This window comes from Melozone crissalis, unplaced genomic scaffold (assembly GCF_028551555.1).
Source record: "Melozone crissalis strain CALT ecotype California unplaced genomic scaffold, PUWL_Pcris_2 ptg000046l_1, whole genome shotgun sequence".
Lineage (NCBI taxonomy): Eukaryota > Metazoa > Chordata > Aves > Passeriformes > Passerellidae > Melozone > Melozone crissalis.
In genome coordinates this window covers 12,045,473-12,068,889 of record NW_026535824.1, presented here as the reverse complement: position 1 = coordinate 12,068,889, position 23,417 = coordinate 12,045,473, and the positions used below count along the sequence as shown (strand labels likewise).

General features: G+C 51.3%; 1 protein-coding gene across 1 annotated transcript in view; it reads right to left on the bottom strand.

Annotated features, from left to right (window-relative positions):
* Window positions 1–16,008: 16,008 nt before the first annotated feature.
* The window catches only part of LOC128943492 (serine/threonine-protein kinase pim-3-like), a gene marked incomplete at its 3' end in the record, with an annotated part of 80,440 nt that continues 73,031 nt past the window's right edge, over window positions 16,009–23,417 (bottom strand). The window contains exons 2-6 of the mRNA XM_054286422.1: window positions 18,125–18,205; window positions 17,951–18,001; window positions 17,609–17,619; window positions 16,706–17,058; window positions 16,009–16,091 (exon numbers count right to left, since the gene is read on the bottom strand). Coding sequence (XP_054142397.1) covers window positions 16,009–16,091; window positions 16,706–17,058; window positions 17,609–17,619; window positions 17,951–18,001; window positions 18,125–18,205 — 579 coding nt within the window. The remainder of the gene's footprint in view (window positions 16,092–16,705; window positions 17,059–17,608; window positions 17,620–17,950; window positions 18,002–18,124; window positions 18,206–23,417) is intronic.

The following is a 23,417-nucleotide window of genomic DNA, read 5'->3' as shown; positions in this document are numbered from 1 at the left end:
CCATGGAGCTCAGCTGCACCTGGATATCATCCTGGATGAAAGGAAAGGGCAAAAGACCTGAGCATCAGCTGCTTCAGGCCCCCCAGGGCACAGGTGTGCATCTGCACAGGGCACCAAGGGTCCGCACAGCAGCCAGTGGCTGTGGCTGTGGGCACAGAGCCTTACGCTGTCAAAGAGTGGCAGGAGAGCGCCTCAGCCAGCTGCAGGGCGATGGGGGTGGCTATTGGGGCACCATTATCCAGGAGCAAATATCTCAGTAAAAGAATGCTCATCCTGATCATGTCGCTGTCATTTTCCTCCAGGAGCTCCACAAGACTTCCAGTCAGGCTCCGCAGTTTTTCAGCCTGTGTGGAACACCACTTTGTGAAAGGCCGCCCTGCTGCCGCAGGGCCCAGAGGCCAAAGGTCTGTCCCGAAGCACTGGGGCAGCTGAAGCGGGAGGCAGGAGAGCTGGGAGCAGCTGCCCCAGTGGCCGAAGCCCAGGCAAGGCCAAGCGACTGCGTTGCCCAGCCCCACGCTGCCTGCACGGCTTCAGCCACTGCCCCCTTCTCACCATCAAGGGATTCTTGCCCAGCACTGAGAGGCCTCGGAGTGCCAAGAAATGCCTGGCCATGTGCTCGCTCTGCAGGTTCTGTGCCAGGATCTCCAGAGCACTGTCACTGCATTTGCTCAAGTCCAGGCACTCGAGGACCTGAAAGGCACAGGGCAGTGACAGGGGAGCCGGCCGGCAGGAGCCCGGAGCTGCACAGGGCCGGGCCCAGGCAGCAGCACAGGGCACGGGCACTGTCCTGGCAGCTGTGGCTGCCAGAGGCCAGAGGGCTGGGAGGCCGCTCAGCTAGGCAGCGCTGGCCTTGAGGCTCACCTCCACAAGGAATGCCAGGGCAGGGAAATGCCAGTATGGCATCTCTTCACCGAGCATGGCAAGCAAGTAGAATGCAACCGCGGAACAAAAGTGGATGGCTAAGCGGTAAATTTCTCTGAAGAGGGGAAAAAGGAAACAAGACCCTGAGCTAGTGAGGCAAACCTCTCCCAGGCGTGACTCATCCAGTTCTCATCTTTTCCCAGCACCCTTCCAGCAAGGGGACGTGGGCCATCTGGGAGTCGGTTGCCCATGGGCACCCTCCTCTGCCAGCCTTTTCCAGTCTGCTTGGCCGTTCCTTTAGTGACAAGGCTCTGTGGCCCATGGCCACCACAAAGACTTTGTGGGGCACCTGGGCACAGAGCAACAATGTCAGAGGCAGTGGGGATAAGGGGGTCTCACCTGGCAAGCAGAGCCACGGCAAAGTGGTGAGTGTCAAGAGAGAGAAGCGTGTCCCAGGCACACCTGCGCTCCATTGCCAGCACCACATCCTCGCAGCAGAGAAGGCAGAGCAGGGACTTCAGGGTGCGCACTGCAAACCTGCGTGAAGAGCAAAGCCCAGGTCACACTGGCAGCACTGGCTCCTTGGCAGGCCACGTGACCTGGAGCCATTTCAGGCTCCGTGCTCCAGGAAGGACTGGATCTGGACTCCTTCCTCTTTTCTTTCCTTCTTTCCTTCCTTCTTTCTTGGGATCCTGCTGCCAGGAAACTCCAGATTGGGCAGTGCTGGCGACGGGAAATTGGCAGGTTTTAGCTTTCTTTGCCAGCAAATTCTGGACTTGGGTGCTGCCAGAAGCTGGAAATTGCCAGATGTTGGCACTGGCAGTGCCAGCGCACACCAGGTCTGGGTGGCGAATGTGCCAGCACAACGAAATTTCCAAATGTGAACTTTCAGTGCCAGAAAATTGCTGGAATTATGCTATGCAGGAACCTGAAAAATTCTGGATCTGCGCACTTGCGCAGTCAGCAAATACAAGATTGGGTTGCTGTAGGTACCAGGTATTTGCAAGGTTTTGGCTTTCTTTGCAGACAGTACTAAACTTTGGCTGTGCAGGCAGCAGGAAATTCCCGCATCTGGGCAGTGATGGTGCCAACAAACACTGGATCTTGGCATTGCGAATGACAGTATCAAGAAGTTGCCAGATTGTGGCTTTCATTACCAGAAAATTGCTGGACTTGGCTCTGCCAGAACAGGGAAATATCCAGATCTGAGCACTGGCAGTGGCAGCAAACACCAGGTCTGGGCGGTGCTGGTGGCAGTGCTGGGAAGCTGCTGAGTTCTGGCTTTCTTTGCCAGAAAATTGCTGCATTTACTTTTGCTGGAACTGAGAAATTTCCAGATGCTAATTTTCTGTGCCAGCAAACTGCTGGAATTAGGCTGTGCAGGCATCTGAAACATTCCCGATCTGGGTAGTGGCGGTGTCAGCAAACCCGAGATCGGGTTGCTGTAGGTACCAGGTATTTGCTTGGTTTTGACTTTCTTTGCCAGCAAATTGCTGCACTTGGGCTGTACCAGAATAGGGAAATATAAAGAATTGGGAACTGGCAGTGCCAGCAAACACCACATTTCAGGAAGGATTGGATCTGGACCCGTTCCCTCCCTGCCTCCCTCCCTCAGCAAGGTCTCAGAGGGGCTGGACAGCAGCCAGGAAGAAAGGGACCTGCAGGGACTGATGGACAGCAGGCTGGACATGAGCCAGCAGTGTGCCCGGGTGGCCAAGAAGGTCAAAGGCTCCTGGCCTGGATCAGGAATGGTGTGGCCAGCAGGAGCAGGGCAGGGATTCTTCCCCTGTGCTCAGCACTGCTTGGGCAGCACCTCGAGTGCTGTTTGCAATTCTGGGGCCCACAATTTAGGAAGGACATGGAGGGGCTGGAGCGTGTCCAGAGAAGGGCAACAAGGTTGGGGATGGGTCTGGAGCACAAGAGCTTTGAGGAGAGGCTGAGGGAGCTGAGGTTGTTTATCCTGGAGAAGAGGAGGCTCAGGGGAGACAAGGTGGTGTCAGGGCTCAGGTTGGACTTGATGATCTCCATGGCCTGTTCCACCCTTGCTGATTCTGGGATTCTCTGAAGCCACCCTTGGAGCAGTTGCAGGATGAGCCCTGGGCCTCCTCTTCAGAAGCTTCAGCAGCCCAGGTCCCTCAGCTTCTCCTGCCAGCCCCAAAGCCCATCCTGTCAGTCCTGCAGAGCCTCTGCAGCTCCTCCTCCACTGCCCAGAACAGGGAGCCCCAGAGCCAGACACAGCAGCCCAGATGTGCCCCCCTGGCCTGGGGTGCCTCTGGCAAGGGAGCAGCACCAGGCACTGCAGGAGCCTGCAGACAATTGATCTGAAGGCCAAACCTCCTTAGCTCCTTCTGAAAGAGCAGGAACAGTTCCTCATTCCAGTGTGGTGGAATGCTGGGCACCACAGCTCCAGGTGAGGACTGGACACAAGTTTGCTCCCACTGAGTGCTGTGATGGGTTCTGCAGGAGCTCTGGGCTCCTGTGCTTGCCAGGCACAATGAGGAGAGAAGGAGCCAAGTGCACTGATGTAGGAAATGGATTTGTAGAAAGCTTTTAGGGCCTAATAGAAGGCCCACACAGTATGCATCTGTATATAACCCTTGAGACAGGAAACACTAACTTAAAAATGCCATGGAATAGGACAGATATTGTTGAGAGAGAAATGGAGCTGGAAACAAGTTTCAAAAGATGGCCTTGCAAATAAGACTTTGGAAAAACAGAGCTATGAAAGATGCATTGTAGTGGGACACACAAGAGGTAGTTTTAAATAATTGGCTTTAAGGCATCTACAACATGGCATGGCAAAAAGCTGATAGACCAAGAAATACTGTAATTAGGAAATAGTTGGCTTCTTAACTGTGATGGCATGAATAATAACATCTGTATTGTCTCACCCGTCTCATGAGACTGAAAATGGAAGAAAAGTTTTTAAAACACCTCTCAGTTGCCCCATCTCTAGGTCAAGAAAAGAGTATTATCCAACACACTGACACACCTTTGCCCTGAGCATAACCCAGCCTGGACCAAACACACTGAAAGGTTTCCCCTGTGGCCCATGTCTCGAAACATCAGGTCTGCTGTTTGACAACTCGGGTTGGGTTGCTGTCAAGGAGTTCCCTCAGAAATACTGGGTTTGTCTTCCTCTGTGCCTTCCCCTCAGCAGCCTTGGAGATGCTCCTGTGTGAAGCCATCTGTCTCTCACAGTTTGAGACAACTTCAAACAGGATATTGTGCAATAAATTGTTTCCTCTAAAGTGTTCCAACAATCCCTTTCCAGCAATAGGAAATTATTACTAATAGATGAAAGTGAAAAACCCCAACAGTTTATTAACAAACAGAATCCCCCCATGACACGCGTTAGTTACAAGAAGGTGCCGGGGTCTCTCTTGGGAAGAACAGGAGCTGTCACGGAGCAGTTCCAGCAGCTGATGGAAGCTCGGGGGCTCGTCCGGCGTCGGCTTTCTCCCATGGCAGAGCTCCATGGAGCGGGCAGGGCAGTGAAGCAGCTGGGCTGGAGCCCCTCGCTGCCTTTTCTCCCCGGCGTGGCTCAGCTCACAGACTCTCGGGCTGGGAGCGGGGCCGCTCCGCTCCTGCCGGCACCGTGTCCCTGGGCTTGGACAAACAGTTTCCTGCCAGGAAAGCCCTGCACACTGCTCCACAGATCTTTCATAAAGGCCCAAACCAACTCCAAACACTCTGTCTGCAGCAGCTTTTCACAAAGGGCTGCAGAAATCCAGGACAGCTGCAAGTGAGTGTTGGAAGGCTCTTGTCTTGTTCCTGACAGCAGAATTCTTGATGATTTGATGCAGTTTTATTCAGGTGTAACATGAGAGCTGAGGTTTTTTGTTAAAATATTTCTTGATGAATAACAAGCCTGGGGAGCATGAGGTACAGGACTGACATGCGAAAGCATGAGCATATCCTCCAAAGTGGCCAGTTTAATTGTCCATTTTATTACTCTTGTATTTACTCCACACTAATAAGGAAAACCAAGCTTTGCTTGGAGGCAAAACAGGCATGGGATACACTACAGTCCCTCGCAGGCTCACCAGGGCTGGCAGTGACAAAGCAGGCAGTCTGCTTCATTGTGAACCACTACAGAGATACATCCCAATCTGGTTTAAGTAGCATGGTATTATTAAGAGCTCCTTTTCTGCATGAGACACAAAAAGGAGATCCCAAATTATCTTCATGCAAGCATGCAGTAAACAACTGCTCCTGCTGTCCTAACAAAGCGTTTCCTTTGGCAATTACACTCTTCCCATTCATCTTTTGATGCAGACACTTCAGGTTTTCCCCCACACCCCTGCAAGGCTGGCAGTCGATGATTCCCATTTCCTGTTCTTCCCTGGAGATGGTGCAGAGGCTGCTTTGAAACAAAAAGCCCTGAGATCTGGACAGCTTGAAGGAGCATGAAATGCTAATTAAGTGCTCATATTGGTAATACCCAGGTCTGCACTGCCCAGTGCTCTGCAGCAGTAGCAGCAGGACCATGCGTCATTCCTGTTGGTGGATGTTCATGTTTCAGGTGTGCAAGAGCAATGACTTTGAGGGGGGACAAAAATGCCCCTATTCAAACAGTGGCTGCGCAAGGAGATGTGATGTTTCACAGCCTTTTCTAGAATATTGCAGAAAGATCTAAGGTAATATTGTGGCATGGAGTAGGTCACTAAATTTGTCCCCAGAGGAATCCCCAAAGGGCACATTCACTCTGCTGCTGATGGCAACACCATAAGCTCATGGACCAGTTTTCCCTGCAACGTGCCACCCTGCCTGGGCTTTACTAGGCTGGGACTAGACCCAGAGCTAAGCAAGCACATGCAGCCAGGTGACATTGTGTGACAACAGAAGCTGGCAACCATGAGGACTTTGCTGTCAAAAGGTTACAGCTTGCACTGGGCCCAGAAGTGTTTTACCCTAAAGCAAAGCAAATTAAAATGTGAAGTTTCAAAGCTTCAAATGACTATGAAAGGAAACTGCAGAATAATTTCTGGAAATGCAGCCTTGTCAATGATCATGCAGCCCACCAAGAGCTGGAGCTGAATCCAGAATTGCTTCTTCCAGCTGTGCAGGAATTCATTCCACTGGCAAGCACTGGTCCATGGGAACAAATGATCCCCTAGCTCGGGGCTGAATGGCACCCAGGCTGCAGTGCAGATTGGAGGAACCCTTGTCACTTGTTATTGGCCGCCCAGTGCACTCATCCTTCTGCAAACAAGGGGCAAACAACACAGCTGCACTGCTGTCCCCAGTAATATACATACAGGTGGCTTTTCCAAAGCAGTGCATCATTTCCCAGTGAAATACATTACCTCTTCTTACCTATGGAATTGTGATTGAAGACACTTGTGAGCCAGATCTGTGGGAGATTGCAAAGGAGCAAAGCTTTGGGATTTGGGCACACTTCTCTTGGTTTCTTTGCTCAGGCCTTTGGTGAGCAGAGAACATACCTAGGTAGAAAACCTTTGACTATACAGGATCTTTTGGATCCATTGTCCCCCAAACAGGTCAACAGGTGACTCTGTTGTAATGCCAAGTAACAAAGAGCAGCACAAATGACACAAAGAAAACATGGCCAAAGAGGAGGAGGAGAGGCCCAATGCGGAAAGGATGTGGTGAGACGCTGGCACATCGAGTGAGCTGTACTCCCATAATCTCTAGACTAGCAGGTCCTGGTCTCACATTCTCCTTTTGGTTTTTTCAATTTTGTTTATTTATTTACTTTTTTTCATCATCAAAAAAAAAAATAGAATTAAAAATATGTCATCAAAACTTAAAGACAGAATCAAAACACATTAATTCAAAACTACATCTAAAGATGTAGTTCTAAAGATCTGATCTAAAGATCAGAACATATGTACAGCTGTAACTGTGAAGCTGTTATGTTTGCCCAATTATCCCATCATAAAAAACCTCAAACAATATTAAAAGTAGTCGCAATTTTTTTTGAATAGTTAAAATAAAAAAAATATAAAATTGGATACAATATAATTTGATTAAAATAAGGGATAATTTGGTTCAAATAATAGCACATAAGCAAAAACAACCGCGGGGTACGGAGTGCAGGGTTCAATGACCCTTGCCACTTCACGTACAAGCTTGCCAAGTGAAAATCACCCCTTATATGCTATGTGTCAATGCCATCTCCTCCCATTTTTGGTTCGTCATATCTCTATCTCCGCCTTCATTACCACCTTTACCACGCATGTGCCACCACTCGGTTTGGTGGTCGCACAAGTCTTTGGGGGTCGTCACTGATGAAGGCTCAGTAGTCTTCTTCGTTGTCCTTTAATTCACCTTTGGGTTACACATGCGCACCAAGCCAGTACAATGTAAGCCAAGACTAACGTATCACTGCATCTACATATCAAGGCAATAAATCCCTTATAATTAGCATTTTCTGGGATCCAACCAGGTTCTTGGTCATTTTTAGAAACTGTATCTTCAGCTTCTTTCCTGTGGTCCTTGAGAACATCTGCTGGGAAGGGCGGGTGGAGCCCCTCCTCTCCCTCTCTTCTTTGGCACTACAACTTTAAACTATTTTATTATTCTCAAATATTAATTGCTGTATCAATATTGATTACTGTTTCAATATTTATCAGCACAAATCGTACCTATTTATCACAGACTGATGTCACTGGAAAAATTCCCTCTTTTCCAAAGGTTTTCATTTGCTTTGGCTGTACTTTGTATGGCTGCAGGTCACATTTCCTTTGGCTTAAGGAAGTATCTTGGCGGTTACTCTTGGTAATATATCTTGCTAATTCTGCCCTTGGAGGAATTACTCAGTTCTGCAGTCCTTATTACACGCCCTGTTCTAAAAGACTTTTATATTGTTTTCCTTCTCTCTGTGTTTTCACACTTGTTCAACAAGGTTTTCTTTCTAAGAATATTAGTCACAATATCCCAAAGGATTAAAAATGCTTAGGTATTTGTTCCCTAAGTATTTACTAAAGAAAAATAATAATAATAAAAAAAAACCTGTATGCATGCTGGATGTAAAATACAAACAGAAATAAACTTGAGAGGTCTCCCAAAAACCTTAAGAAAAAACCCCATGTATTCTATAAAACCTGGAGTATTTATCTACAGTATACAAAAATGGGCATGTTCTAGAAGAGAAAATTTGTGCAACGGTTCTGCACAGAATTCTATGCTTTCAAGCTTTTTGCCCTTCAAGGGCAGTGCCATTCTCTGAACTGTAATGCTCTGAGCATGTTCTGCTCACCACGGCAGCTTTCTGCTCTGCCCTGGTACAGATCATCCTCCCAGCAAAGGGGGAGTGCAGCCACCACAACTCGCAGCACCTTCCCACACAGCAAGAACCTGAAGGACAGAGATGGCTTTCACCAGCTGCTGCGGGTTCTAATAGTGCCACCTCTCAGCTGCCGAAACAATGAATTTCTGTGTTGCAGTGTGTTAGTTTATTGAGCCAAATGTTCTGTTATGTAGTGGTATGTTCAAGTGTTCCCCGAGTTATTACAGTTAGTCTCTCCCCTCTGTTATGCCTTCCTACCCAAGTGTCCCTCAAGGAATTCCCTCCCTCCTCACCAGATTTTTCCCTGTCTGTCAAGACAACCCGGCCCCTTTGCCCCATCCCTCAGCCCAAACCCTACCCTTTGTTCCAGAAAGTTCCCTGTCCCTCACCCTAAGATCCAATCCCTATCCCAACGCTCTCTCTTCCCCTTGTTCTGCTTTGTTGTAGCCCTCAAAACTACACCCCAAGAGTCGCTTATTGGTTACTATATGGTGTCCACCCCCTGTTTTGAAAGATTTTAAAAACCCGCGCACAAGGGTGCTGGGGCTTCTTTGAACATCTGTTCCCTTTGGGAATTCTGACTTGTAGAACCTTCCCCCTGCCTCTCCTGATGAATTTGCTGCACTTTACACCGCAGAAGAGCCTCCTCTGCTTCCTTCACTCAGTCCTCCAGGGGTCTCTACGTCTCAGCATTTGGCCTAGAGGTTCTGGCTCAGGCAAAACCCCAACCTAGCCAGATCCCCACTCCTGCTGTTGTCCCTGGAGCATCACAGAGCTAGCCAGGGCTGCGGAGGGCAGTGACAGTGACCCATGCCCTGGCATGTCACAGCCCCCAGAGCCACACCTGCCAGGCCACAAGCCCAGCCCTGGTCCCCACTGCCGGCCTCAGGGGCTCCTGGGCATCCTCACCCTGAGTGCAAAGGCAGCCTCAGGAGCCCCCCAGGGCGCTCTGGATCCAGGCTGCAGACACCCTAAAGCCAGCACTGAAAGGGACATGGATGGGGACTGCAGCTGGATCTTGCAGTGCTCACCAGCCCTGACTACTCTCTAAGTGAACCCAAACCTCATTGGCAGCACCTTGAGCACATTGACCCTGCTCGCCCCTCCTGGAATGTGGTGTTCCCACATCATAACCAGCCCTTTGCAGGGAGTGACCAGCTCCCAGCTGCTCTGCTACCCTGGCCTTACTTTCTGTTTGCTGGCAATGAACTTAACGGATACACTCCTGAGAAACCTAGCCCAACCTTTGCTTCTCAGGAGCTCTGTGGCCAAAAGACTCCACCAGTCCCTTGTTTTGCACAGAGAAGGAGGTCCTGACAAAGCATGAGGCACAGGCAGGCTCTGGCATACGAATTCCTGAGCCACAGGATTCCACCCATTGTTGTTGCCAGCTACTTTGCTGATATTTTAGAGCCAGTTCTGGACAGGGGCTGCTGCTGACAGGGTAGGAAAATTTGGAGGAAAAAAGGTGCAGGAGACAACCAAAAAAAACCAAGGGGGGAAACCATTAGAAATACAGAGCACAACAGAAGTCCTTGGAGATGGTTCAATAGAAAATGCCAGCAGCAGTGAGCAGAGCCCGAGGTTGCTCACTGCCACCCCAGGGGCTCCTCAGTCCCCTGCTGGTTTGTGTCTGATGCAGCCCTGCCTGGAAAGGGCTCCAGGCTCTGGTGTTCCCAGCTTGCTCCAGGCTACATTCTTAGCAGCACTGAAAAAAGAGGTGAAACAAAGAGCCATTTTCTGTGCTTCATTGAAACTCTTCTCTTTCAGCGCCACTGGCAGAGATCATCCCTCTGTCAGCTTGGCACTGTGCCTGCTGCATCCTCGTCCCTGTCCCTTGCATCAGCTCCTGCACATCATCAGCACTCACTGTCCCACATCATGAACAGAGAGAGCTGTGTCAGAAGAGCAAGGATTGCATTTTCTTGGCTGTGAGATGCAAAGCTGTGTTTTGTGTCAGGCACAAACAGGCGATGTGTGTATTTGTGAATGCAAAATGTGTGGACCCCGACAATGGGAGAGCTGTGAATTCTAGTAATAACTGAAGAAAAACAAAGCATGGAAAAAGGCCTTTGAACCTATCTTTTGTTTGCAATTAACGCTTGTTGATTTAGGAGCATTGGAATTAAGGTGTTGAAGATGTTGCATTTTCCTTGCATTTAATCCATAAAGTTCTGCAATAATAACCTTTTGAAGTATAATTTTAGAATATTACTTGTATCCTTGAAACTGTAGCTTTGGAATATATGTAAAGGAAATATGTTTATCTCACACCTTATTGAAGCAGAGAAAAACAGCTTGAGAAAGGAAGATGAACATCACCTCAAGGGTTTATGGTTTTGACCAAAGGGAAGCTGGACATCACTGTTATGAGATTTAGAGTCTCTGCAATTAAAAGGTGGACACACATCTGGGGAGCGGGACCCCACCAGATGGGAGTCGTCTTTCTTCTTTCGGAAACTGGACCATCACCATCTGGGGATACTCCTTTGAGATACATCCTGAGAAATTAAAATCACAATAGTGTATAGATTTGTGATCTAATAATTTGGAATAAAAATTGCTGATGAGTAAAAACTGGAAATAGAAACTGTTGAAAAAAACTGATGGGTACCCCTATAAATACCCGTAACCCTCAATTATTGGTGTGCAGTTGGAGGGAAAACTTCCCCCACCGTACCCAGCACTGCATTGCTCATACTTTACCATATTAAATAATAAATTGATTGCTGCTTGAATATTGGCCTAGTCAAGCTTCTTATTCATAACACTGTTAGCTGTGCTCTTCTTTGGGCTGGCCATGGCACTGGGTAATTAATACACTGTCATGCTGTGAACTGAATTCACACCTTACAGGGCTGTGTTTACTGGGCCTGCTGGATCAGTGCCCACTTCCTTCCTCTGCTCCTCCTCACTCCAGGACTGTAAGAGACCAGCATGGGGTCAAAGACCCTGCAGTATCATTACCCTCTGGTAATGCTCAGAGGTCCTCTAAGGGCTGTGTAATGCACAGCATCTGGGTGTGGGGCATGTGCTAAGGAGAAAGAAAGAGTCTGTGAGAAAGCTGAGCTGCTCTTACATGGGACTGCAAAAATGACAGGAACTTTTTGGCATATAAAGCTTTCCTTCCAGGTCAGGGACCAGGGAAGGCCTAATCAGCTGTGGCCCCACAAAGCAAGTCTGTGCTAACTCCCAGCACCAAGTGCAGGGGTGTGGGACAGGGCTCCTACAACAACAGCACAGCTCTGTGTGAGAGCCCAGCCTTGCATCTGGGTTCCTGCCTGCTTCCCCTTTAGAGACAGCTGTGGCCTGAGGATTTGTGTCTGAGGGAGAGCTCCATCCTTGGACCTCCTGATCTTTCCCAAGTGGCCAAATGGGGATGCACCAGCAGCACTGCTGGGAAGGTGCTGGCTCAGTGGCTGTTTTTTGAGACTGTGCCCCCCATACCAGCTTTATGTGTGTGTGTGGGGGGGGTGCTCTGGTGGGTGTGGTTACACACTCACTGGCCTTGGCAGAGCACAAGTCGGAACCTTGGAAGGTTCCAGCTGCTGTAAGGCTCAGGAGGCAGAGCTGGTGCTAGGCACAGTGTGGTACTGTGCTGAGGGAAAGGTGAAAACAGTTAATAATCCACCCTCAGCTAATCACTGAGGGCTGATGGGAGGCACAGGCTTGGTGGAGCTGCTTTGTACAGGCCAAGGTGCTTATCAGCTGTGCAGCGTCCCCAGCAGGCCCTGGCCACGCTGGTGCAGCTGAAGGACAGGTGTGATGGGTCTGGTGCAGCCCCACAACCTCAGACACTGCGGCTCCATCGTGCAAAGCAGCATGGCTCAGCTGGTTGTTGGTCAGGTGAGGGCTCAAATATATTTCCTGCAACTTGCTCCAGCACAGTTCAGCCTGGAAAAAAGGCATTTTTCCAAGTGTAGGGGAGTCAAGCTCCAATAAATGTCAGCTGAGCCCTGGTGCTGGCTCCCCTGCATGAAGCCTCGGTGAGGCACCAGGGCCTCCTTTCAGCAGGAGGGGAAGGGAGATCAGAGTTGTTGGAAGAATACATGACTGAAGGCTGAGCACAGGGTTGGTGGTGCTTTGCATGGCTCTTGCATGACATCCAGGCTGGGCGTGGCAGTGTAAGCCAACCTTTTGTTTTGCATCAGGCTTTATGCCAGAGCCAGCCCCTTTCCAGCCTTTGGGGTGATTACAGCTGTTGCTCTGTATTTCTCTCCCTCCTTTTTTTTCCAACAGCTATTCTACTCCAGCACCATAGGCAGGCAGTGATGGCTGCCTGTAGCTAACAAGACAAACTGAGATCTGCCTGCAGAGCCATAGGAAGGTGTCCCTGGGCTTGTGAGAAATGCCAGGACAACACAAACTGAGGCCACAGCCATGCTGTGCTTTCAGTTGAGCCTGTGGTGGAGCTGCTGTGCTTGTAGTCAGCATCTAGATGGGGCAGGTGACATATCTATCTTAGATGGGACAGAAACAGAAGTACAGCCCTTGCACAGCATCCTTCTGCTAGGCTGTGCTAAGCTCAGGGGCCTGCAAACTTGCCTTTAAGACCTAGGTCTCCACTCCTTGCCCAGATCCCCAGCCTCAGGGAGAAGGACTTGGGTTTAAGAGCCATGGCGTTTTCTTCCATCAGACTCCATTAAGAAAAAGTCAAGTTAAGCAGTTCATTAACATTTAAAATACTGTACAGCATGTAAACCAAATATCCCCCTCCCCACAACAATCCCGTGCTCTCAGTGGATGCTATGGTGAGGAATACTGCTTTTGGCACTGTTTGCCTTCTGTTTCTCCTTCTTCTTTATGGGATCCATCTCAAAACAGCTCCAGACCTGCACTGTTTCATCAGCAGCTGCTGAGGCCACTGCTGTACCATCAGGGCTCATGGGCAGGTTCAAGATTCTATCAGTATGAGCTGAGGAGGAGAAGGAATGTGCAATCAGGGCTGAGCTGATCAGCACATGCACATTTACTCCTGTATGCTCCCATGAGCCCTGCCAGCTTGCATAGCTGTCTCCCCAGTGGCTGTGGCAGCGTGATTTCAGACCCCAAGCATACACTTGGATCAATGGTATCTCTTCCACAGCCCCCTGGGCATGCTTTACTCCTAGCAGCATGGCCCCGGATACTGTCCTGTATCAGTGATGCTGCAGGCTCAAACCAAGGAGTGCAGCTGTCTTCAACCTCTAACAGCACCCCCCCACCCCCAGGCCCTGTCCACCTACCTGGCAGCTCTGCAACCTTGTTCATCCTTGGATACTTCCATATAATCAACTGATTCTGTGCAAAGCCATGGCCTGAAATGAGCTCCTTGTAGGTTGTGGACCATAGGATAGAAGTCACCTGCAAAGAGGCAGTAACACAGGTGAGACAAGGTGCATGTGCTGATGCTCACCACTCGGAGGCGAGCATGGTCCCCCTCCTTCCCCGTGCCTCTGGGCCTGAGGAGCCAGCAGCTCTGTGTAGGTGTGCTGCCAGAAGGTGTTTGTCTCCAAGCTGATGTTCATCTCTCACCTGGGAACGGGTATCAACAGCACTGAGGCAGGCGCCAGAACACACGTTCCAGATGCGGATATGTCTGTCATTAGTGCCACCTCCAGTGGCTAGAACATTCATCTGCCATGGGCACCACGCCACGCCTGAGAGAGGAGAGTTCATTTTAAAACATACAAGAGGCAACCTGCACCCAGCCAGTGCTGCATGCCTGCCTTGCACACACATACCTGCCCGTGGCAGCTCTGTGCTCACCTTGACAGCACCCTGGTGCTGAGTGAAGGTCTGTAGAGGAGCAAAGTCTCCATCCCCACATTGGGTGCATGGCCAGACGTTCGCCAGACTGTCATTGCCACCACTGGCCAGGTAGCGGCCATCCAGAGACCATTTGAGTCCACACACCTTGTGTGTGTGGCCAGCAAGAGTGGCCACGTGATGCTCAGCCACTTGGACATCGTGGTGATGGATGTGCCCAGTCCGTGCATCACTGCAGAGAGAAGAGAAGGCTTGCAGGGTCAGGCTGCACATTTTCACCCAAATCCATTTTTGTTGTTGCAAGACTGCTATAGCTGCCACTGGGTTTCAACCAGTGTTACCAGCAACACAGGTCTGTTGGTGTGAGTGAAACACCCACACAAGCTCTTTACAGCTTCAGCACAAATTGCAATACAGGAAAGAGGCCTTCTCCTCACAGCCCCAACCGATAAGGCTGAGTAAGAATCCCAAGCCAAGACAAATTTCTCTCTGCCATCCCTAACCCATGCCACACGTAGATTGAGGGATAGGAGTTTGCAGCAACTGGAAACTGCCCTTGACCCACTGCTTTACCTGGAGAGGATGTAGCTGTTCCAGCTGAGGGTTCCCACACAGCCACAATGGCTGGTCATGGTTCGGAGACGTTTCTGCTGCTCAATGTCCCATAGCTTATAGGGGCCTTAGTAAATATATGTATTGCAGTAAAAGATCTCTGTATTGTATAAGTGACCCTGCCCTGATTCTAGTTATTGTAACTGGGCTGCAGCTGCAATGTCCTTGATTGGGTAGCAGCTGTAGCCCGTGGAGGTAGCTGGGATAAAAGGGGGTGGGGCATTCAGGAAGAGCTGGAGAGGAGTCCTGACTGAGAAGCAACAGCGCCAGTGCTGTGAAGAGCTGCTGTGAGAAAACCACCCAGCAGGTATGAGACCCTAGAAATATGATATACAACAACATGCAACAATAGCTGGAGAGGCAAAGCAAAAAGTTCTTCAGAAGAAACCCAATCCTCTTTCTATGCCCTAGGAACCTCACTGCACAGGCTCTGGCATTCAGCTTTCTCAGTAAGGGAACAGAGAAAATGTGTATCTCATGACTATAGCACAGAAGGTAATGCTGCTTATCAGAAAACCCCCAAACCAAACCCTGCCTTGCACACTGGGCAGTTCCACCCCACACCAGGGAAGACAAGTCAGGTGCATGGCATCCTTCCCCTGCCAGCCAAGGTTTTGTCCCCAGGCCCCACAGTTCTGTCAATCCCTAGAAAACACCTCTAGTTTTAGCCCTGCATTCACCTGAACCTCAGCACTACTTGTGCCAACAGCAAGGTAGTCTCCATCTTTAATCAATGACGCAGAGGAAATGTAAACATCTGGATGCTCCATCTGCAGCAGGGGGATAATCTCCCTAGTAGCGTGATTCCACAGATAAACAGTGTCGTCCAGAGCCACTGCCAGGAAGTTCTGGGAGCTCCAGTCTACGAGATTCAGATCTACAATTTGAAAGAGCAATGCAGGTCACGCCATGCTTGGCTAGAGAGCCCTGCCCTTCACCTGTGCTGATGCAGCAGGTGCGGGTGCACATGTGCACACACACACATACAGATGAGGGGCAGCCTTCTGAGTGTCACTGTGCCCAGCTGCTGGGGCCAGGTACCCTGCTCCAAGGCACCAACACAGTGCCCTAGACCACTGTGCCTGTAAGGCCACACAGGGACACTCCAGAAGTGGTCTGTGCTAGCCTGGGTACACAAAATAATACAGACAGCCCAGTCACACTGTCCTAGGAACAGCAATCCAATGCAGAATGTTCTGGATGCCCAGCACTCAACCCTGCAGCCTACTTACAGTAGTCGTTGAACATCTCTGGTGCATCCAAGACCCGTTCTGGCTTTGAGGGAATATATCTGCTATTCTTCCTGCTGAATCCAGGTGCCATTTTCTGACTGTAGAGCACTTTCAGGTTATTCTGATAGTCTGTGTGCAGGGGAACAGGTTTGTTAACCTGAGTTCATTTCCTCCCAGCTGAGTGCTGCTCACCCAACTAGGAATCCCTTGGAGTGAAAATAAAGTCCTAAGAGAAACGCTCACAAGCCTGCAGTGCACTAAAATCACTGGGTGCTTCCCCATGACCAGATGACACAGCAGGAGGCCCAGGGACCAGATCGTGGCTGCCTCGCCGTGGTAGCGTTGGTGCTGGATCCACTCTGGTGGGCTGTAGGACAGGGTTCCTGTGGAACACAGACAGAGATCAGCAGGGGGATGCTGCTGCTCCCAGAGCCTGGCCCCAGCATCCCTGGGCATGTGGGGGCTGCCCCAGAGGCACATGGAGTGAGAGCTGCCCTCTCGCCAGCACCTGGGACTTGTGCACAAACTCGGGGCTGGAAAAGAAGCCACTGGTCCTGGAAGCGGGCAGAAGAGACCCTAGGAAGGCCCAACCATGACACACAGAGGAAAAACCCACCCAGTAGTGGAGAAAACCCACTCTCCTCCCCACCTCCATGGCCCCCAAAAATGTTAATAAGCCAAGGCAAACAAGGAGAGCGGAGCAGTCCAGCCCTTCCTCGCCTGCATACCAAACCATCTGGGGCATGGGGTCAGACTCCCATCTCTGCTACCCCCATGGGGGTTTGTGTCGGGCTGGCTGCCCCACCTCCAGCCCCAGCCCAGGCCACAGTGGGTGCTGAAGGCTGTCAGCAGGGCTGGGAGCTGGCCGCCCTCACACCCCACCCGGAACAACTCGGCTCCAGCATCAATCCCGTCCCAGCTGCAATAGGGGGAAGCCCCAGTGCTGCACCCAGGCTGGGCCACGAGATGCCCAGGAGCATCCCCTGCGAGGGCTAACCTGCAAACTGGGTGTAGGCTGTGTCTTGGAGGAAGGCGCCACAGCCAAAGTCGATCAGTTTCAGCTGCCCGCTGGCCAGGTCGAGCAGAATGTTCTCGGGCTTGATGTCCCGGTGCAGGACCCCGCAGCTGGTGCAGTGCCGCACGGCCTCCAGCACCTGGCGGAACAGCCCCCGCGCCTCCTCCTCGGGCAGGAACCCCCGCTCCGCCAGGAAACCCGAGAGTTCCTGGCACCGCTCCGGACGCTCCAGCACCAGCAGGAAGCTGTCGGGGAGCTCAAGCCACTCCAGGAGCTGAATGACACCGCCACAGCCACGGGACACCTTGGCCAGCAGCACGATCTCCAGCGGGGCTCTGGTGCCATCGGGCTGCGGGAGGAGCGCGGTGCCGTCAGTAGGGCCGAGGCCGTGCCGGGGCTCTGGGAGCCCTCAGCCAGCCCGGGATGCTCTGCACACCCCGCTCAGCCCACGCCCGCTCTCCCCGCAGGGCTCCCGGCGGCTCCCACCCTGCCGGACCCCGGCTCCTCGCCGCCCGGCACGGCCCGGCTGTTGCTGCTGGCCCCTCTTGAAATAAACAAGGCCAGGAGACTTCTTCTCCTTCTTAATACCTTCATTAAAAGTGATCAGCTCAGGATTGGGCAGCTCGGCGGGGCTGCAGTCTCCCGTTCTCTCTCCCAGGGCGACCCACAAGAGGAGGATATGCGCTGCTTTGTCCACTAGGAGTAGAGCTGGGGATAAGGTCCTCGTGGGAGCGTTTAGGGCGTGATGATCCCTTCGTTGTTACTTTTCCCGGCCCCGTCCGCTCAGTCTCCATGCCGGGGACGACTCCAAAGGTCAGGGCGAGAGGGACTCCGAAGGTGTTCCACATCTCTGCAGGCTCAGCACTCGGCTCTCCACGTCCAGACATCACTCCAGTCTCTCAACTCTTAGGTGGCTCGTTGTTTTTGGGGTTCTTCCTGCACGTTTGGAGTAGGGGTCCCACACAGCATGCTGGTCCTTAGAATTATTTTGCATATCCCTCCCCTCCAAAGTCTTTTCTCCTCACTGTTCGGGAGGTACTGCACCCTTTACTGCTGAGAGAAGAGCTATTAACTCGCCCCAGCCAGGGCTTTTACCGATACAAAGACAGCTATTAACCACAACAACCCGTAATTACCATAACACAGGCAGCAGCCCAGCAGTAGTGGTAACCTTTTTCTCACAGAAAAAAATCAACTGAATTTTTGTTCATAACACCTCTCACTCACCAGCTCGCCCCAGTGCCGGATGCGATCCCGCGGCACGCGTTTGATGGCCACCTGCGAGCGACGGAGAGCAGCGGGCTGAGCTGGCCGCCCGTCCCGCCGCGCCCCGACCTTCTCCTCCTCCTCCCTCCTCCTCCGCCCCCTCCTCCCGCGCCCGCCGCCGGCCCCGCCGCTCACCGGGGCACCGTCCGAGAGCCGCGTGGCTGCGAAGACGCTGCCGAAGCCGCCGCGCCCCAGCAGCGATCCCAGCCGGTGCCGCTCCTGCAGGGCCTCCTGCGCCTCACCTGCGGGCGGGACGCGGCTGTCAGCGCTCGGCCCGGGGCCAGCAACGGCCCCCGAGCGCCCCTCACCCGCCCCGGGCCCGGCATCCCCACCCGCCCCGGGCCCCGGCGGCTTGGGGCTGGAGGCCGCGCTGCCGAGCGGCAGAGCTCGGGCCGGGGAAGCCGCAGCGGAGGCGGCGGGAGCGGCCGCGCCGCGTGTGTCCTCTGCGGGCCCCGGGAGGAGCTGGGGCCGCAGTCGGGAGTGGAGCCTGCGTCGGGTCCGGGGCCGGGCTCGGGCCAGGCGGAGCCGAAGGGCGGCGATGCCGCCCCCGCACCAGGCACTGATGCCCGCCCAGCAGCGCCACCGCCAGTACGGCCAGAGCCGAGCGGAAGCGAGACCGCGACGGGGCAGCCCCGCCCAGGGCCGGGGGCGGGCCGGGGGCACGGCCCAGCCCGGCAGGGGAGAGGGAGGCGGGGAGAGGAGAGGGACGCTGGGAAACGGACACCGAGAGAAGGGTGCCCGACAGCGGGAAAGGGAGAGAGAAGAGTGAGAGTGAGAGTGAGAGTGAGAATGAGAATGAGAATGAGAATGAGAATGAGAATGAGAATGAGTGTGTGTGGCTTATGGTATTTTAGAGCACCTAAAAATCCCTAAGTCACTGATCTTAGAGGTGAGGTGCATCTGGAATTACTGGGATGCAACATGGAAAAGGGGAGCATAGAAATAAATAGAGGAAAACATCTTGGATTGTTTCTTTCATTTTCATTTCACTTCTGGAAAGCTGTTTCAGTTTTCCAGGAATCTTCTCCTGTCTGCTCTTCCCAAAAATCTCTCATGGAGAATAAGGTCAAGCTTCTGTCACAAGATTTGCCACCAGGAAAAATTGTGCCACTGGTGCAATTTTCATTGTGACAGTTTGTGCTGGTTTAGGGCAAATTTTGGGAGGAAATCTCCAAAAGGAATCCATCTAGAAAGCAAGTTCAAGCAGCCCCTACCCCTACTAGTTCAGGAAAAGACTTCCCTCGAGAAAAGTAAAAAAAAAAACCAGTTTATTAAACAAGTAAAGTATTCACAAGCATGTAAAATGAATAATATTAAATAAAACCTCTGACAGTGCTGAAGAGATGGCAAATTCAGAAAGTCCTTTTTGTGGGTTGTAGTTGATTCACTTGGTCTCTCCAGAGTCCCTCTGGTGCTGGAATGCAGCGTCCCAGAGCTCGGTGGGCCACAGGTGTGTGCTGATGGTGTTTGTCTGGGTTTTCAGTCCAGAGCAGGTCTAAACCAGGCCTGGCAGTGGCACAGCAGGCAGTCTGCTTCATTGTGAACCACTACAGAGCTACATGCCAATCTGGTTTAAGTAGTGTGGTATTATTAAGAGCTCCTTTTCTGCATGAGACACAAAAAGGAGATCCCAAATGATCTCAATGCAAGCATGCAGTAAAGAACTGGTCCTGCTATCCTAATGAAGTGTTTGCTTTGGCAATTACACTCTTCCCATTCATCTTTTGATGCAGAAACCTCAGGTTTTCCCCCATACCCCTGCAAGGCTGGCAGTCGCTGTTTCCCATTTCCTGTTCTTCCCTAGAGATGGTGCAGTGGCTGCTTTGAAACAAAAAAGCCCTGAGATCTGGACAGCTTGAAGGAGCATGAAATGCTGATTAAGTGCTCATGTTGGTAATACCCAGGTCTGCACTGCCCAGTCCTCTGAAGCAGCAGCAGCAGCAGGACCATGCATCATTCCTGTTGGCGGATGTTCATGCTTCTGGTGTTTAAGAGCAATGATTTGAGGAGGGACAAAAATGCCCCTATTCAAACAGTGGCTGCACAAGGAGATGTGAAGTTTCACTGCCTTTTCTAGGATATTTTAGAAAGATCTAAGAGAATATTGTGGCATGGAGCAGGTCCCTAATTTTGTCTTCAGAGGAATCCCCAAAGGGCACATTCACTCTGCTGCTGATGGCAACACCATAAGCACATGGACCAGTTTTCCCTGCAACGTGCCACCCTACCTGGGCTTTACTAGGCCGGGACTAGACCCAGAGCAAAGCAAATACAGGCAGCCAGGTGACATTGTGTAACATCAGAAGCTGGCAATCATGAGGACTTTGCTGTCAGAAGGTTACAGCTTGCACTGGGCCCAGAAGTGTTTTACCCTAAAGCAAAGCAAATTAAAATGTGAAGTTTCAAAGTTTCAAATGACTATGAAAGGAAACTGCAGAATAATTTCTGGAAGGGCAGCACTGTCAATGATCATGCAGCCCACCAAGAGCTGGAGCTGAATCCAGAATTGCTTCTTCCAGCTGTGCAGGAATTCATTCCACTGGCAAGCACTGGTCCATGGGAGCAAATGATCCCCTAGCTTGGGGCTGAATGGCACCCAGGCTGCAGTGCAGATTTGAGGAGACCTTGTCACTTGTTATTGGCCTCGCAGTGCACTCATCCTTCTGCAAACAAGGGGCAAACAACACAGCTGCACTGCTGTCCTGGGTAAATATACATATAGGTGACTTTGCCAAAGCGGTGCATCTTTTCCCAGTGAAATACATGACCTCTTCTTACCTATGAAATTGTGATTGAAGACACCTGTGAGCCAGATCTGTGGGAGATTGCAAAGGAGCAAAGCTTTGGGATTTGGGCACACTTCTCTTGGTTTCTTTGCTCAGGCCTTTGGTGAGCACAGAACACACCTAGGTAGAAAACCTTTGACTAGATAGGATCTTTTGGATCCATTGTCCCCCAAACAGGTCAATGTATGGCCCTGTTCCAATGACAAGTTGAAAACAGCAGCACAAATGACACAAAGAAACCATGGCCAAAGAGGAAGAGGAGAGGCCCAATGAGGAAAGGATGTGGTGAGACACTGGCACACTGAGTGAGCTGCACTCCCATAATCTCTAGGCTAGCAGGTCCTGGTCTCACATTCTCCTCTTGGTTTATTTAAATGTTATTTATTTTTTACTTTTTTTTCATCATCAAAATAAAATATATACAATTAAAAGTATGTCATCAAATTTTAAAGATACAATCAAAACACAGTAATTCAATCTACATCTAAAGATCAGAACATATGTACAGCTGTAACTATTCAGCCTAACGCATCAATTCTATTCTTCAAACACTCTTCACACAGGCAGCAGCTTCTTCCTGAGCTTGGAGGAAAGAGAGCTCTTCTGGACGGGAGGTGAGGACTTTGTGGGTGAGGGAACATCGGAAGTGTCCAGAGAAAACTTCTCGGTAAGACTGTAACCAGTCAGATCTGCAAAATGGAGACACAAAGTTTAACGGAGGCCACCATGCAAACCTAAAGCAGCTGAAGCTCCATATTTCCTGGGACAAATTTCCTGGAAATGTCTAAACAGCTGCACAGGGAAACATGCTCCTGCTGGCAGACACTGAGGCAGGCCGGGGCAAACCCTGAGCCACTTGCCCAGAGCTGGCACAGGCACAGCCTGGCCTCTGGGCTGCCCTGGGACAGCAGGGAGCCCAGAGCCCTGTGCTCTCCAGGAGCGGCTCAGCTGCACACGCACCCTCCTGCTCCTCTGCCTGCCCCACAGCTCAGCAGCCCTACAGCTCCAGGGGCACTGGCAGCAGCACAGCTCATTGCAGGGGCACGTGCAGGGCACAGCTGTTCCCTGGCACTGTGCACAGCCTCTCTGGGCTGCCACAAGACCCTTCCTGCCAGCAGAGATTGGCCCAGCTCCCCCCTCACCTCTGTGTGAGGCTGAGCCATGATTGCCTTCATCTTGTGCTCCATCTGGAGCTGCTTCAGGCCCCCCATGCCATGACTAGGAAGGGCAATGGAGAGAGCAGGGGCAGATCCACACCCTTCCTTAGGATTTTGTCATTTTTGGCACAGCTCAAAAGGCAAACCCAGAGGCATCCAACTCAGCGCTTCCTCAGCCTTCTGGAGAACATCTCGCCTTCACCAGCCCAACATTCTGGAGAGGTTTTCCCGCACATGTGGAGGCTTGCTGGCAGCACATTTCTTCAGCTGGGTGCCCATCACCTTGCAGAGGGCAGAGGCGAGCTTGGTGGCCACGGTGCGGACGTTGGCGCTCCGCACAGGCAGCGCCTTGTTCTCCAGGCAGGACCAGAGCACGGGCAGGGCGTCGCGCTGGACGACTTCAGGGCTCCTAGCATGAACCCCCTGCACAAGCACTGCCAGGACAGAGACACAGCTCCTTACCCACCAGCCTCACTGCAAACAAGGATCCACCTCTGCTTCTGCTTCTTGCCAGCCTCTCTGGCCAAGAGCAGCAAAATAGCACCCAGAGCCCCTTGGTCCAGAAATGGGCAAAGCAGCTGAGCATCCTGGAAACAGAACCACCAACCCCTCAGCACTAATTGCTCCAACCAGAGCCTTGTCCCTGTGGCAGACTTCCTACCTTTACTAAATTATGTCACAATCTCTGTATGAACAATGAATGAAATGTCCAATTGCCTTTGATTTCCATTAAGAAGTTGTCTAAACCCACTCTGAAGATTTGGAAATGTACCATAGAGAGGAAATGGAGAGATTTCTAATAAAAGGGATGATTCCATTTTTGTAACTTTGATGTCAAGTGCCAGATGCCTAATCTGGCTCTTCCCTTGGCACACAGCAAAGGGCAGGGTTAAAACACACCTCAAAACTCCAGCCCACCAGAGATGGCTGCTGCCTGACAGCTGGATGAGAAACATCAGTGACCAGCTGGTGGTCTTTGGCAGAATGCTTTTGGGGCTTCCAACAAAGAGCTGTTTCAAACCTCAGGGCATCTCTAGAGAATTACCCAGATCCCATTGCCTTGGCATTTGGGCATCTCCACATTTTAATGCCACTTCCTCTCCCAATGTTGATGGCATTTTTTCTTATATGTCCACTGAAATAGGGGCATAGAGAAAGAAAAATGCTACACAGGGGACTGAAATTTAACCAAAACACGAGTGTTTTCTCACTTTCAGAGATTTCCCCTGAAATCTCTCTGCCCATTTTCTGAACTGAACTGTATCAAACACGGACAAATGTTTACTAGCAACAGGCTCCTTGCAACAGTCAGATTTGGCTAAGAGATGAAAACCTGAAATGCTCTGGAGACCATTCTTATTTTCTGATCAGACAAAATGTTATTTAGCAGCAATTTAATATTCTGTGGCGGAAGAGACTTCATTTTCTCTATGCTGTTAATCCATCAGCAGTCATCAACATTGAAAGAGCTCCTGCAAGTACCCA